The sequence below is a fragment of the Epinephelus fuscoguttatus genome, linkage group LG9, assembly GCF_011397635.1.
Source record: "Epinephelus fuscoguttatus linkage group LG9, E.fuscoguttatus.final_Chr_v1".
In the NCBI taxonomy this organism is placed as follows: Eukaryota; Metazoa; Chordata; class Actinopteri; order Perciformes; family Serranidae; genus Epinephelus; species Epinephelus fuscoguttatus.
In genome coordinates, this window is record NC_064760.1 from 14,530,377 (window position 1) to 14,543,943 (window position 13,567).

Genomic DNA, 13,567 nt, shown 5'->3' on the forward strand with positions numbered 1-13,567 from the left:
TCTTCCATTTTTAAAGTTTTATATGAAGTTTGAATGATGTCAGGAGCTCCGCTGTGAGCACAGGTCCAGTTTCATGCCCTCTACTGGCTGCAAATTGAGCCCTTTCCCTTTCCCTCTCTCCCCTGTGTGTCTCTGTTATCCTTAACTCCGTCTGATAAGGGATTAGTAATGAGAGCATTGTTAATGAAGGAGCGTCCTTGCTAATTAAATAACAAGCTTACCAGAGGTGAAACTAGTTCACAACTCCTTTTTGGACAGACGTGTTTACAGACACCTCTCACTGTGACTTTTGCAGTAAGCTAATGGAGGAACCTGCTGTTATGTGTCAGATCATAAAGAGTTGAAGATATACAGAGAAATGTACGACACCAACAGATCCACAGATTCACAATTTTATTACAAATTCCTTTTCTCCTTACTAACAATGGCCATGGAGGAAGAGTCCTGCTGTGTCTCATGTCACCGCCTGTGTTACAGTCCAGTTGAAAGTCCCGCGTGAAGTCCCACAGAGGGAAGTTAAGGATGTTGGGTCAGGCACTTAACATCCTCAGTGGCTGCAGCTCACGCAGGGCTGCAGGCCGTTCTCGTTGCAGGAAGTGCACTTGAGGGCTTTGAAGGAATCCGTGAAGCAGTTGCGAAACACGGACATCTTGCTGCCATGGCACATTGGACACGGGATGAAGGCGAAGCCCCCGCAGGTCTGGCACGTCTGGGGCTGCTGCACCCTCTGGATACAGGGATAGATAAATAGTTACAGTCCAGATAAGATGGCCAACTTTTAATTACTGAGACCTAAAAAAACTACATTCCCTGCATTCCTTGTTTTGACATGCAGAGTATACATGTTGTCCTCTTATGTGTAGTGCTATTTATTAATCTCGATTATTTTGGTGTGAGTTGTTGAAGATATTAGTCGTAGAGATGTCTGCCTTCTCTCCAATATAATGGAACTAGATGGCACTCGGCTTGTGGCGCTCAAAATGCCAAAAAATTAATTTGAAAACCTCAACCAATGTCTCTTTCCCAGCTCCTCGGTTACTCAAGATAATCCACAGACCTTGTTGGGAGCAGTTTCATGTGGGAGCTATTTTCTGTCTACCAAACTACATCCGGCGACTGCTCCACTACACAGAAGGCTTATGCTCGTGCCAGCATGAAATGTAAACATTAATGCCGTCCTCCTCGGCTGAGCTGTAACATTAGCTAGCTCAGGTGCTGGGTGAGCAAGCAGTAGAAGCATGCATCTTTCTGTGCGGTGATGCGGTTAGCAGGTGTAGTTTGGTAGATGGGAAATGGTTACTACATGAAACTGCTCAGGACAAGGTCTGCGAATAATCTAAAGTAACTGGGTTGTGATTTCTGGAAAGAGATATTGCTGTTGAGTTTTTCAAGTGTTTTTTTTTTTGTGGCGCTTTGAACACCACAAGTGCCATTTAGTTTGGTAATTCCCAACTGGTCCAGTCATGGGGTCCAGATTTCACTGTAGTCATTAGTCCCACAGTTTAATACATTTAGCATTATACTTGCGTTTGGCCATGTTGTTGAGCTGGTTTGCTGTCTCTTTTATGTAGCTGTCTGTTAGTCACTCTCTCTACAACATAAAACAGCACTTGGAATTGAAAGCTCTGTGCTGAAATTCACTGTACTTAAAAATAAAGTTGTTGTTGTTGTTTTTTTACAAACTTGACATGTTTGCGAGTCACTTGCGGTCCATTCAGAATGAGCCTGCGACCCACTTTTGGACCGTGACCCATCAGTTGGGAACTACTGGTCTAGATCCATTGTGTCAGAGAGAAGGCAGATATCTCCACGGCTGCTATCTCAAACACTCAGCAACTCACACCAAAACAATCTAGATTGATAAATAGTAGCTAAGTAACAGGAAAAATATGTGTTTTTGATTTTTGAGGTGAACTGTCCCTTTAGATAAGTTGAATTTGGTACAAATAACTAACCTTAAACTTTAAAGGAATAATTCAACATTTGGGAAGTACTCTTCTTGTCTTTGTTGTAAAAGTTAGATGAGAAGATCGATACAGCTCACTACTACGTTAGCTTAGCTTAGCTTAGCTTAGCATAAAGACTGGATACAGGGGAAACAGCTAGCCTGGCTCTGACCAAATGTAGAATAAACCCCCTACCAGCACATCCAAATCTCACTCATTATATCTCATTTGTTTAGTTCATACAAAAACTAATTGTACAAATTTCAAATTTGTGGTTATAGAGAGCAATGTGCCAAACTATTCCTGGGCTAAAACAGAGACTAGCCCAAACTCATAAATAGTCTGGCACATATGCCATGTTCATTTCATATAATTTAGACCAGTGGTCTAAAAGTGGGTCGCAAGTTCATTCTGAATGGACCACAAGTGACCCAATAACATGTCAGATTTGTAGAAAAATACACTTTATTTTGAAATACAGTGACCCTCTGGCACAAAGCTTTTACTTTGAAGTAGGCAGCTAACAGGCAGCTGCTTAACAGAGACGGCAAACTAGCTGGATGACATGGCCAAATGCAGGTATGACGCTGAATGTATTAAACTGTGTGGACCTTGAACTAATGACTGAGGAGAAATCTGGACACCATGGCTGGACCAGATGGGAACCACTCATTTAGACCATAATTAGAAGCAACCTTGTCAGAATAACTGTTCACGGCATCCTCTGAGGTGTAACTCCAAGTAGAAGACACTGGGAATTTCCTACAGGGACGGTATCTCCAACTTGATAAAAAAAAAAAAATAGAGACGTGCTTGTCTTTCTTGAGAGGCCACTATGTTTCAATAGCTGCTGTTATTATTTTATTGTGGATTTTTGTGTTACATGTTGTATTTGTTGCATTTAATGAATTTTGATTGGCTGCTACTTTGGCCAGGTCTCTCTCGTGAAAGAGATTTTCAATCTCAGTGGGACTTCCTGGTTAAATAAAGGTAATACATGTACTGTATTATGTACTGTATTACCTGTATGTAAAAAAAGAAATGTCAACAAGCTGCTGCCTGTTCCATCTACATAAAATCCACATCAATCAACATTAATACAGTTAATTCAGCTATTTATTAAGGTATCAATCCTTTCATCTGACTCTCAGCAAGAAAGGGCATTTTCCAAAATATTAAATTATTCTCTTAGTCCTAACTTCTGTTCCACATTTGAGGTTTTGTTGGGACATAGCTCTGCAGCTATAAACACACAGTAAAGCCATGTTACAGGCCAGTTCTGGACTGATTAGAGTATGCATGACCTTTCAGAGCTGCATACTTTTTTTAATAGCCTGCAGTGACTGGAATGCATGACTTAAATGTCATAACACTGCTTTGTATTCGCTCATGAAGACTCTTGTTGGGTCCAAATTACAACCGAGGCCTGGGAAAAGGCCAGTGCATGTGTGACAGGCGTTTGTGCAGCTCTGTGAGAAACAGAAATAGTTTACACGATGTCGGTTTGTACCACCAAGCGTTGTGCTCTGCGTCGGTGTGTTTGAACAAATGTGTTGGAGGCAGAATCAATAGCACGCCCTCCATTATTGATGGTCACTTATTGATGTGCATGCATCTTTTACATTGCAGTTTGCTCATGTTTTATTGATGACACGACTGGTGAGAGGGGAAACGACTGCTCCTGTTAGCACTCAGTTCGTCTCAGTCACATTGGGCAAACACAAAGCGTTAATTTATTATGACTTTATAATTACCTTATGCCTAATATGATATGTGCTAAACATGAAACACATGAATGATTTAACATCATGTGTCAAACCAAGTGGCTGACTCAACCTGATTCACAGGAAATCAGCTATTTGCCCAACATCAATTATTCAGAGTGTGATTTCTAATGCTAACACTGAAAACCAACCTCGATTTTTGTCAGAAGATCTTGAAGCTCTCCTGATTCATTCATGCCTAGAATTTTCTCAGCACCCTGCAAAACAAAAACTCTTTTTAATGACCTCAGCATCCAAAATATTGATGTCAGATATAAGACAGGAGGAAGAAAAAGAACTGACCCCAAGGTAGTGTCCGTCAATGAACACAACGGGTAATGATGGAGGTTCTCCCACACGTTTGCAGCGCTCCTCCAGCTCCTTCCCATACTCGCTGTCCAGAGCGATGTTCTTCTCCACAAACTTCACCCTGTGGTTCTGGAAGATCTTCCGGACCAGCTCGCAGCGCTCAAAGGTCGTCCTCACCACACGGAAGCTTGTAGTGTAGATCACTATCCGCCCAAATTCAAGAGAGAACTCCATCTAAGAGGAAGTGAAAGTCCTTAGTGTAGTCGTTTTTGTCCAGAAGGTTCAAATAACTATACAGAGATTAAACCTCCGAGCAGCAAGATGATGATATAAAATTTCAGTATATGTACTTCAGATATCAGCCTCTCAAATGCCTCTTAGTTATGTTATCAATACTGACAATATAATTTTTTCACTCTTACTGTTCTCTAATAGCAACGTTTCTTATGTTTGGAACCACATTTCTAATAAGTTGTGGTTAATGGCTGTAAAGATCCAGTTTGTCAGATTGTGGGGGATAGAGTCGTTGTGTTTTTGTTACCTTAGAATAAGCCGCTTATATGTGTATATCTACAAAGGGAACAGGTCCTCATCCACACAGTCCACCATGTTGCACGGCCATGTTCCAACAGTAGCCCAGAATGGACAGCAATTTGTATTTTCACCATAGTTAGCAGCTCTTCGGCATTGAGACTGTCGGAAAACTTTTCTTTTTTTTTAATGTTAAACTGCTTCATTCAATGTTTTACAAGTTTATGTCACTGATTCTGTTTGTTCTAGAGAGGAAGAGACCTCTGCAGATAATTTGCCTCCTGGTTAAAACCTCCTTAACGTTTGGACCTTAAATTATCAGCGAAAAAGGGTCTAGTGGCTTGTCCATGACATCTGTGGCGCGTGTTGGAGAAACACTGATTTGTAATGTGAAACATTATTACATTATTCAGTGTTTCTACTGTACTTTTTTTTTTAATCAAACTGTTTGTTTGTTTTGGAGATGAACAGACCCCTGTGGATAATTAGGCTCCCAGTAAAAACCCTCTGAACAATGAACACTGAAGGAATTCTAACCGGGATACATTTCCCCTGGTTGCAATCTGCTGTCTTCAGTGCCAGATGCCACTAAATCCTACACACTGCTCCTTAAATGCTTAAAAATCCACATTAACAACATTTGTAACTGCCTTAACACAAAACATCAACCAATCAAGCTAAAGGCTGCTCTTCTCACTGGCTTATAACTGATGGATATAAGTCCCTTTTTATGTTCACAAGCTGAAAATAAAAAAAGCAAAATAAACTGGAATACTTTGAAGTTTACAATCCAAAAGTCAAACTTAGTCAAAATACCAATGAAATAAAAACTTAAAGTGCCAGTTCACCCCAATATAAAAAATACACATTTCTTTCTTCTCACGTGTAGAGCTATTTATTAATGTAGATTCTTTTGGTGTGAACTGATGAGAGTTGGAGCAAAAGAGATGTCTGCTTAATCTCAAATATAATGGATCTAGATGGCACTTGACTTGTGCTCAAAGTGCTACAAAAATATATTTGAAAAACTCAACAGCAGCAGATGCATGCTTGCGTGGTGATACAGTTAGCAGGTGTAGTCTGGTAGAAAGAAAATAGCTCCCACATGAATCTGCTCACAACAAGGTCTGTGGATTATCTTAAGTCACTGGGTCATACTTTCTGGAAAGAGACATTGTTGTTGGATTTTTCACATTTTTTGTTTGGTTTTTTTTGGCACTTTGAGCGCCACAAGCCGAGCGCCATCTAGTTCCATTATATTTAAGAGAAGGCAGACTTCTCTAGAGCTGATATTTCCAACACTCTGCAACTCACACCAGAACAACTTACATTGATAAACAGTCCTACAGGTAAAAGGGACAATACGTACATGGGTGCAGATCCCAGGGGGATGGGGGGGACATGCCCCCCCCAAATTCTGAAAAACACAAATTGTCCCCCCCAATTCTAAATAGCTTAAATGATTGAAACTGAACAAATGTATACAGTAGTCCTATATACTGGGAGAAAAGGAAGATGATGAGGAGAAATGGGAATCCATGAGAGGCGAGAGATGAGAATGTGAGTGGACATAACATGCCTGAGACCCTGAAACTAGAAGTAGCATTAACTAGCAGTGAAGCAGTGAAAAGGAGGGTGATGGCTTGTTCCATGTACTACTGGCTGTTTAAGAGAAATAAACAGTAAAGGTAAGCATATGATTCTCTTTGTAGTGCTTTTTGAATGACTTGGTGATGGTGATGAGCCTCTATGAAATCATGAAATATGCTGGCAATCTCAAGCGCTCTGTGGGCATGATTTGCACGCGTGCAATTAAAAAAAAAATCACAACTGATTGTGTCCCCCCCAAACTTGTCATCAGATCTGCACCCATGAATACGTATATTTGATTTTGGGATGAACTGTCCCTTTAAGCACAAACAGTGCAAATCTTAATTAAAAAAAGTTCAGTATACAGGTCCTGTTGTAAATTACAGCCTAGTCACCAAAGGAAAACGTTTACATTGTGCGTTTCTGCAAACAATGACTATGTTACATTTGCACAGTTCATACATAGCATATCACTGTTTCTCAAGTGACATAGTACATGAGCTGACTTTGTCATCGGGAAGTGGAGGGGATGGTGGTTAGCCTGTTGAGGCAAGATGCCTGTAAAGCTGCGAACCACTGTTCAAACTAACAACATTGGCTGTGCAGTGTTTCCACCGTTGTTTGAGCCACCAAACCTGAGTGTTTCCTACTAAGTCATCCGTGCTTTTCCAGCAGCTTTTATGGCACTAAACATGGGTGCTTTAAGCCAAACGCGATCTTCTCCTCACCAGAACCAAGTGGGTTTGTGCCTTAACCTAACCACACCTTCAACACAGTGTTAGAAATGTAAAGTTTCAACGTATCAGCTACAAAATAATGAACAAATGTAACATGGTTTGAAGAAATGTACATCTTCATCTTCTAACCGCTTCATCCTCTTGAGGGTCGCGGGGGGGCTGGAGCCTATCCCAGCTGACATCGGGCGAGAGGCAGGGTACACCCTGGACAGGTCGCCAGACTATCGCAGGGCTGACACATAGAGACAGACAACCATTCACGCTCACATTCACACCTACGGACAATTTAGAGTTACCAATTAACCTAGTCCCCAATCTGCATGTCTTTGGACTGTGGGAGGAAGCCGGAGTGCCCGGAGAGAACCCACACTGACACGGGGAGAACATGCAAACTCCACACAGAAGGGCTCCCACGCCTGGGATCGACTGGCAACCCTCTTGCTGTGAGGCGAGAGTGCTAACCACCACACCACCACACCACCCGAAGAAATGTACAGTATAAACATTTTTCTCTGGTGAGTGCGTTGAAATTGAGCACCTGTGAGAGGTGTGTACTTTCACATGATGTACAGGTTGTCAAGGTGAAGTGAGGATCCAACTAAATGCCATCCCAAATATGGCAACTAATCCCCTCCTCGGCCTCATCTCTGAGTGGCTGTGTGTTTGGAGGTTAACACTTATAATCCATTTATTAAAGGTGCCTTATTAGAAAGTGGTACCGCATGTTATAACCATTTAACAAGTTACGTATTACGTATACGAGTTTGGAAACTGTACAGAGACAAAATGAATGTAAATTACTAAAGATGCTGCAGGTGGTCCATTAAAATGTTTTAAAATGTAATGTTTTATTGAATGCTATTGCAGGTGAAAGTAGATGGAGTTGTAAAGTCTGCACAGCTTTACCACACCAGCATAAATGTAGCTCAAGTGATAGACATTTAAACTTCCTCCTAAAGGAAAGATCAACATGATGAGACGCTTTATCTGCTCCACAGTGATGCTGTTCATTCACCTAATACCACTTTGCAGAGAAATGGCTTCTCCGATATGACCCTTTACATCACCTTTGCATCAGCACAAGGGTTACCTCAGCATAACAAACACTTGTTCCTGCGGGGATACTAGAAAGTGCCGAGAATTCATTAACCTGATTAGTTTCTCTTGAAACACTTAACGAAATGCATCATTAATCTTTAATTGCTCTGTGACCTTGTCCTCTATTGTGAGCTTTTATCCCAGCTGTACACCAACATGTAGCTCCTTCCTGTAAGTAGACATGAGGGCACGGACGATACTAATGGGAAGTGGCCTCATGTATAGGTTGTATTAAACAAGAAAAATAAAGCTGGCCTTGTCAGATGTACTTACACTGCTGGAATTGGGAAGGTTTTCAAACAGCGTCTGACCTGCGCTGACTTTGTGTTTGACCCCTCTCACTGTCCCGTTTTTACTGAGGATGTTGACCCTCTTAGTGGTGAACATCCAGTCCTTGGTGGCCCCTGCGTACATGAGCAGGTCATCAGGCTCACACTCGCTGTCGTCCAGCTCGGAGCCCAGGAATCCATACAGGTGTCCGTCTCCACTCGTAGAAGGGGTGCTGGCCCGTTCTGCATCAGAGCTGCTGGTGCAGTCTGAATCCAGGGAGTCTGAAGGCCCCTCATCCTTGAACATCTCCTTCAGCACGCGGCCGCTGTTCCCCGAAGCCACGCGGAACCTCACCCGCTTCTGTGGCTTCTCCTGTCCAGCCGTCATCATTGTCCCCTCCATTGCAAACCCTCTGCCACATTACATGGTCCACAACACTGCAGCGTAGCTCCTTGCCTCTCATTCAGAGGTAGACATGCAGCTCAGACACACCAGTTTGTCCCCCATGGATTACTACCTTGTTTAATCCTCGCTGTTTGAACAGATCTAAAAACGACTGAGAGCCTGTAAGCTGCCTCGCAGTCAGACTCACACTGACAGTAAATAATACATGTATGTCTACCATGGCAACCTAGCAAGCTAATCTCAAGTAAAGTGATCGTTGTCTTTGAATTATTTATCACAGTTTACACAGTTTTCACCAAAGCTTTGACAGAAGACTTTTAATGGCCTGACTTTGTGTGCTTTAATCAAACATACAAACATTTCTTCTCTCGGGGTAAGATGACAGCCGATGCTGGGAGGAAACATCAGCCTCTTCGTCAGCTACATTTCACGATTCATTACAGTTATACTCTTTTGCTACATGATAGCCTGGTAATTTAAAACATACAGTAGATAATAATTACAGTGTGACTGAACACACACCTTAGTTAACACAAACTATATCTGCTGGGTAGTCAGCCATTTTGGAATAGACCAAAATATCTCAACAGCTCGGCTAATTGATGAATAATCATGATTTTTTTTTTATTTTTTTATTTTTTATTTTACAGACAGTCATTTCTTTAACAAACACCCACTAAATTTACAATATTCCCATCAGCCTCAGCAGTGCTTTGTGATCAGGGCTAATAAGAAAAATTATAGCATGCTAATGCGCTAAGCAAGCTAGCATGTTAAAACTAGACGCTAACTAAACTAGTTAGTGTTAGCTAACCAGTTTGGCAAACCATATCAATCTAACATGTAGATTAGTTTAGCAAACATAAGGCTATAGTCTACTCGTTATCAGCATATTTACATTGTCATTGTTAGCATGTTGAAATTAGCATTTAGCTCAAAGAACTTAGATGCCTACAGTCTCAACGCTGCTAGCATAGTTGTAGCTTAGTTTAAACTTAAAGTATCTTGTATCTTTTTATTCTTTTATATGCAATTTGTTAGAACATAGCATCTTTTTAAATCTTTTTCAAAAATAGATATTAACTAAAGTAGTTAGTGTGTTAGCTAACCAGTTTAGCAAACCACATGAATCTAATTTAACACATAGATTAGTTTAGCAAAGCATCAACATATTTATATTGTCATTGTTAGCATGTTGAAATTAGCATTTAGCTCAAAGAACTGCCGTGCCCACAGTCTCACAAGGCTGCTTGCATGCTTGTAGCTTAGTTTAAATTCTTTACACACTTTGTGTTAGATATAAATAAAGTATCTTGTATCTTTTTATTCTTGCATGCAATTTGCTATAACATAGCTTCTTTTTTGTTAAACTTTGTTTCTAAACCAATAGGCCTAGCCCACATAAGTGATTTTTTTGTTGTTGTTGTTTTGTTTTTGATTTTGATGGTTCTGTGTTTTAGTCAAAAAGTTTTGCTGGTTTTATAAGTTTTAACTGTGTTTGTTTCAGTTAAAATGACAAATTAATTTTGAAACTTGTGCAAATTTAGACATAGATTTAAATTTACTATCATGGCACATTTTAGCATCTGTCTAAATAGGTCAGGATGTTGCAAAAATGCATATAGATATAATGATAAACAAATATACAGTCAATCAGGCAGCCTAGTGATAGTAAGAGCAGAAGCATATAAATAACCTACACATTTATGCAAGTATGGCCTTTATTTTGAAAACTTTATTTTGCAGTTTTCAATTTAGTAGACTAGACATTCATGGAACTTATTTCCACTGTGGCGTTTTTATTATTATTCATTACATACAGTAAATTTCAAAGTAAAAAAATATACAGTGGCATCTTCCAAACACATGGACGCATGACGTAAGTGGATATCCCCTGAGCGCTTACTGTGTTACACCCAGAGTGGGAGTGCAGGTGTTCACTGGGCATCCTCACAGAGCAGAAGAGGACCAGACCATATAATATGTCACAGTGACACAATACAGCAGCGTTCCCACAGAGACGCCTCGGCCAGTTTTTTTGTGTCACAGGTGATGAAGCAGCTCCCTGGAGATGTGACACATCAGCTTATAGTGGTGACAGCACCACTCTGTTTGAGTGCTGCAGTTTGGCCCCTGAGGTAAAAGCTACACTCACACACACACACATATATATAAACACATACACACACACAGCGTGTCATCACCTGTATGTGTCACACTGTGCTGATCATGAGAGAAAATCCATCTGGGGAAGTCTAATGTGTCAAACTAAGATTTAGTGACATCCTGAGACTGTAGCAGTATTATGAGTCTGGTTCTGGTTCCAAGTCTTATTGATCCAAAGTGACCTAACTCGCCTTTAAACTGCCTTTTATTACAAGGACATCACAACAGGTATTAAATATGGCCTGTAAAGGCTTGATGTATATTATTGCTGCTAATAGCCAATGCTAGATACCATTAGGGTGTCTAGACTCTAAAATTACTGCCTGAGGGGCTGTGGGTGGCTTAATCACTTGTATTTTTTAAATCTCGTCTTAATGTTATTGAGCTGTTTTTCCTTCTTTTAAATGTAATGATCTTCAACAGTCCTTGACTCCCATCTTCAAAAGCCCTGAAAATCTAATTTTCTCAATCATTCTCTTACTGTGAATGATGGGGGTCCTTCATGAACACACATATTTCTATCCAAGTTAGACCAGTTTCTGTCTGTGCTGTTTATCGGGGCTCTTCTCGCTGATCTGAGGTGGGTGAGGCTCAGCTGAAAAAAGGTGATGTCATGTATTTCTGTGGGGCTTCTGTGGGATTTAGCACCATCTGAATCAAAGCTGCTGACAGCTGTTTGGTTGTTTGCTCACGGTGTGTTTGCAGGTAACTGTCAGTTAAAGGTGCTCGGTGGAGTTTTCTTGTAAACAAATTTTCTGTTTACATTCAGCGTTACTCACCAGGAAGCACTGCCTGTATCCTGGAGGTCTAATATACATATTGAGTGCATTTACTTCCTCAGAAAACATTTCCAAAGCCAGGTATTTTCAACATTTTAACCCTGGATGGGTGAGATCCATGTGTACTCAGCAGCAGCTTTCTTTGTCACTGCGTTTACTGGTGCATTTCTGTTTTCTTGGCACATTGCTACCACCTGTAGATAAGTGGATTAGTGTGAAATCACTGGCAGAAATGTGTGTATGTGCAGCCTTGTGGGGGACCCAGTCAAAAAGCACCGTTCAATGGAGCTAATATGTTACCTTTAAAACACCCCCACACACACATATAGTCATGATGAAGCAAAATAGCTGAGTTTTTTAGAGGATGTAAACAAGGTCACAAATATTTATTATAAAAGATCAATACTTAGACTTTGAAGTTTTTAGGAACTTTAAGTTTATACACTTCTTAATGCTCATTGCATTTTACTCTGTCTCTTGATTTAAAGTTTTTGTTTTTGACTTCTATGTCAAAACTGTATCACAACTTCCTTTGAAAATGCATATTTTTGACACTGAAAAACATCAAACATGCAAAACTCGATAAAAGCAAATTAGGGGACCTTAAGTTAAAGGAGATGTATGCAACATTCAGATCTATGATTCAGAGTCTGAGCTAGGAGTGTCTCCACACAGCTCTAAACATGGAAGTGGCTGAGCTGGTGGCTAGCAGCTAGAGCGGATACTTCTGTGTTGAGTCGATGCCGTACCCTACGTTGTACCCTACGCCGTAGCCTGATATGCACCTCCCCAGAAATATAGCTACATGTTGTGGTGACACAGACCTCCTGTCTGTTTTTGTAAACGGAAACCATTTCACTCAGTGGAAACAAAGCTTTTATTTACATTTATTTCACAGAGAAGAAACAATACATTTTGAAGACAATAAAGCCTCCACACAATAACATTGTAAGTCTTGTGAGTGATTTATCCTGGCTTCATATGAGCGAAATCTCCGCCAGTTGCTAGGCTAATTTATGTAATGTAAAATGCCTTAGGCTTGTGCTAATAACGTTAGCATGTTGTATTTGTTTGGAAAATGTGTCTAATATAAGATAGTTGTTTGATCGCTGAAAATTGTTAGATGGAGCTGAATTTTGTAACATTAACTTTGTTAAATGTTGCTGTTGTCCCTGGCTTCATATGAGAAGAGGAAATCTCCCCTAGCTGCTAGGCTAATTTATACAATGTAAAATACCATAGGCTTGTGCTTATAACGTTAGCATGTTGTATTTGTGGGGAACATGTGTCCAGATAAAGACAAGTGCTTTGTCTGTGAATCCTGCGAGTTATAGTTAAGCTGATTTGTGTACATGTGTTTGAAATTGTCTCTATTAATCCATGTTTAATGTGTGTTCAAAGTGTGTTTTAAATCTACTAAACTTTACAGCACTTCACAGAATCACTACCACCAACTAGTGTTTTGGAGGTGAAACTGCAGAATGATACAGACACACCGCTGTCCAAGTATAAATGTTCACAACAGCGTAGGCCATGTAAGTAGCTACGTATAAATCTGTTGCTAACAACATGAACAGTGCTAACAGCAGCAACACTGCTGACACAGCTAACAGTGTGGGGGAATTTGAGGGTCCCTCCACCGGGGTCATCCCTATATTCCCCGGGTTCTATGTTCCCCGGGTTCTATGTTCCCTGCTTTCCCCAAAAGGAAATATGTTCCCCGCTTTGTATGGGACCGGCTGTTGTCGGGGAACATAGGACCCTTTTGAGAAAAAAGGGTTAGGGTTAGGGTAAGGGGTTAGGACTCTTTTTTAAAAAAAAGGGGCCTATGTTCCCTGGGTCCTTTTGGGGAAAAGCGGGGAACATAGAACCCTTATTGTTAAAAAGGGTTCTATGTTCCCCAGTCCCATACAAAGCGGGGAACATAGGACCCTTTTGGGTTACCATACAAAGCAGGGAACATAGGACCCGGG

General features: G+C 40.7%; 1 protein-coding gene across 2 annotated transcripts; it reads right to left on the minus strand.

The window, feature by feature from the left end:
* Positions 1–450: 450 nt before the first annotated feature.
* grxcr1a (glutaredoxin and cysteine rich domain containing 1 a) lies at positions 451–8,777 on the minus strand. Of its 2 annotated transcripts, none has more exons than XM_049585925.1 (4): positions 8,248–8,777; positions 4,013–4,246; positions 3,862–3,927; positions 451–727 (listed from the first exon to the last, which is right to left on the minus strand). In XM_049585925.1, the coding sequence occupies exons 1-4, from the start codon at positions 8,644–8,646 to the stop codon at positions 548–550; spliced, it is 879 nt and encodes a 292-aa protein (XP_049441882.1). In that variant the 5' UTR covers positions 8,647–8,777; the 3' UTR covers positions 451–547. The 2 variants fall into 2 exon arrangements, with proteins under 2 accessions (XP_049441882.1, XP_049441881.1); XM_049585924.1 differs by having other exon boundaries at positions 4,013–4,252.
* Positions 8,778–13,567: the final 4,790 nt, after the last annotated feature.

Bases quoted from the DNA above. Each gene is read 5' to 3' on its own strand.
- grxcr1a (XM_049585924.1), bottom strand. From the start codon at position 8,646: ATGGAGGGGACAATGATGACGGCTGGACAGGAGAAGCCACAGAAGCGG. The intron at 4,253-8,247 runs GTAAGTACATCT...ACTTCCTCTTAG, and splicing joins ACCTTCCCAATTCCAGCAGT to ATGGAGTTCTCTCTTGAATT. The intron at 3,928-4,012 runs GTCAGTTCTTTT...TTTGTTTTGCAG, and splicing joins TTGACGGACACTACCTTGGG to GGTGCTGAGAAAATTCTAGG.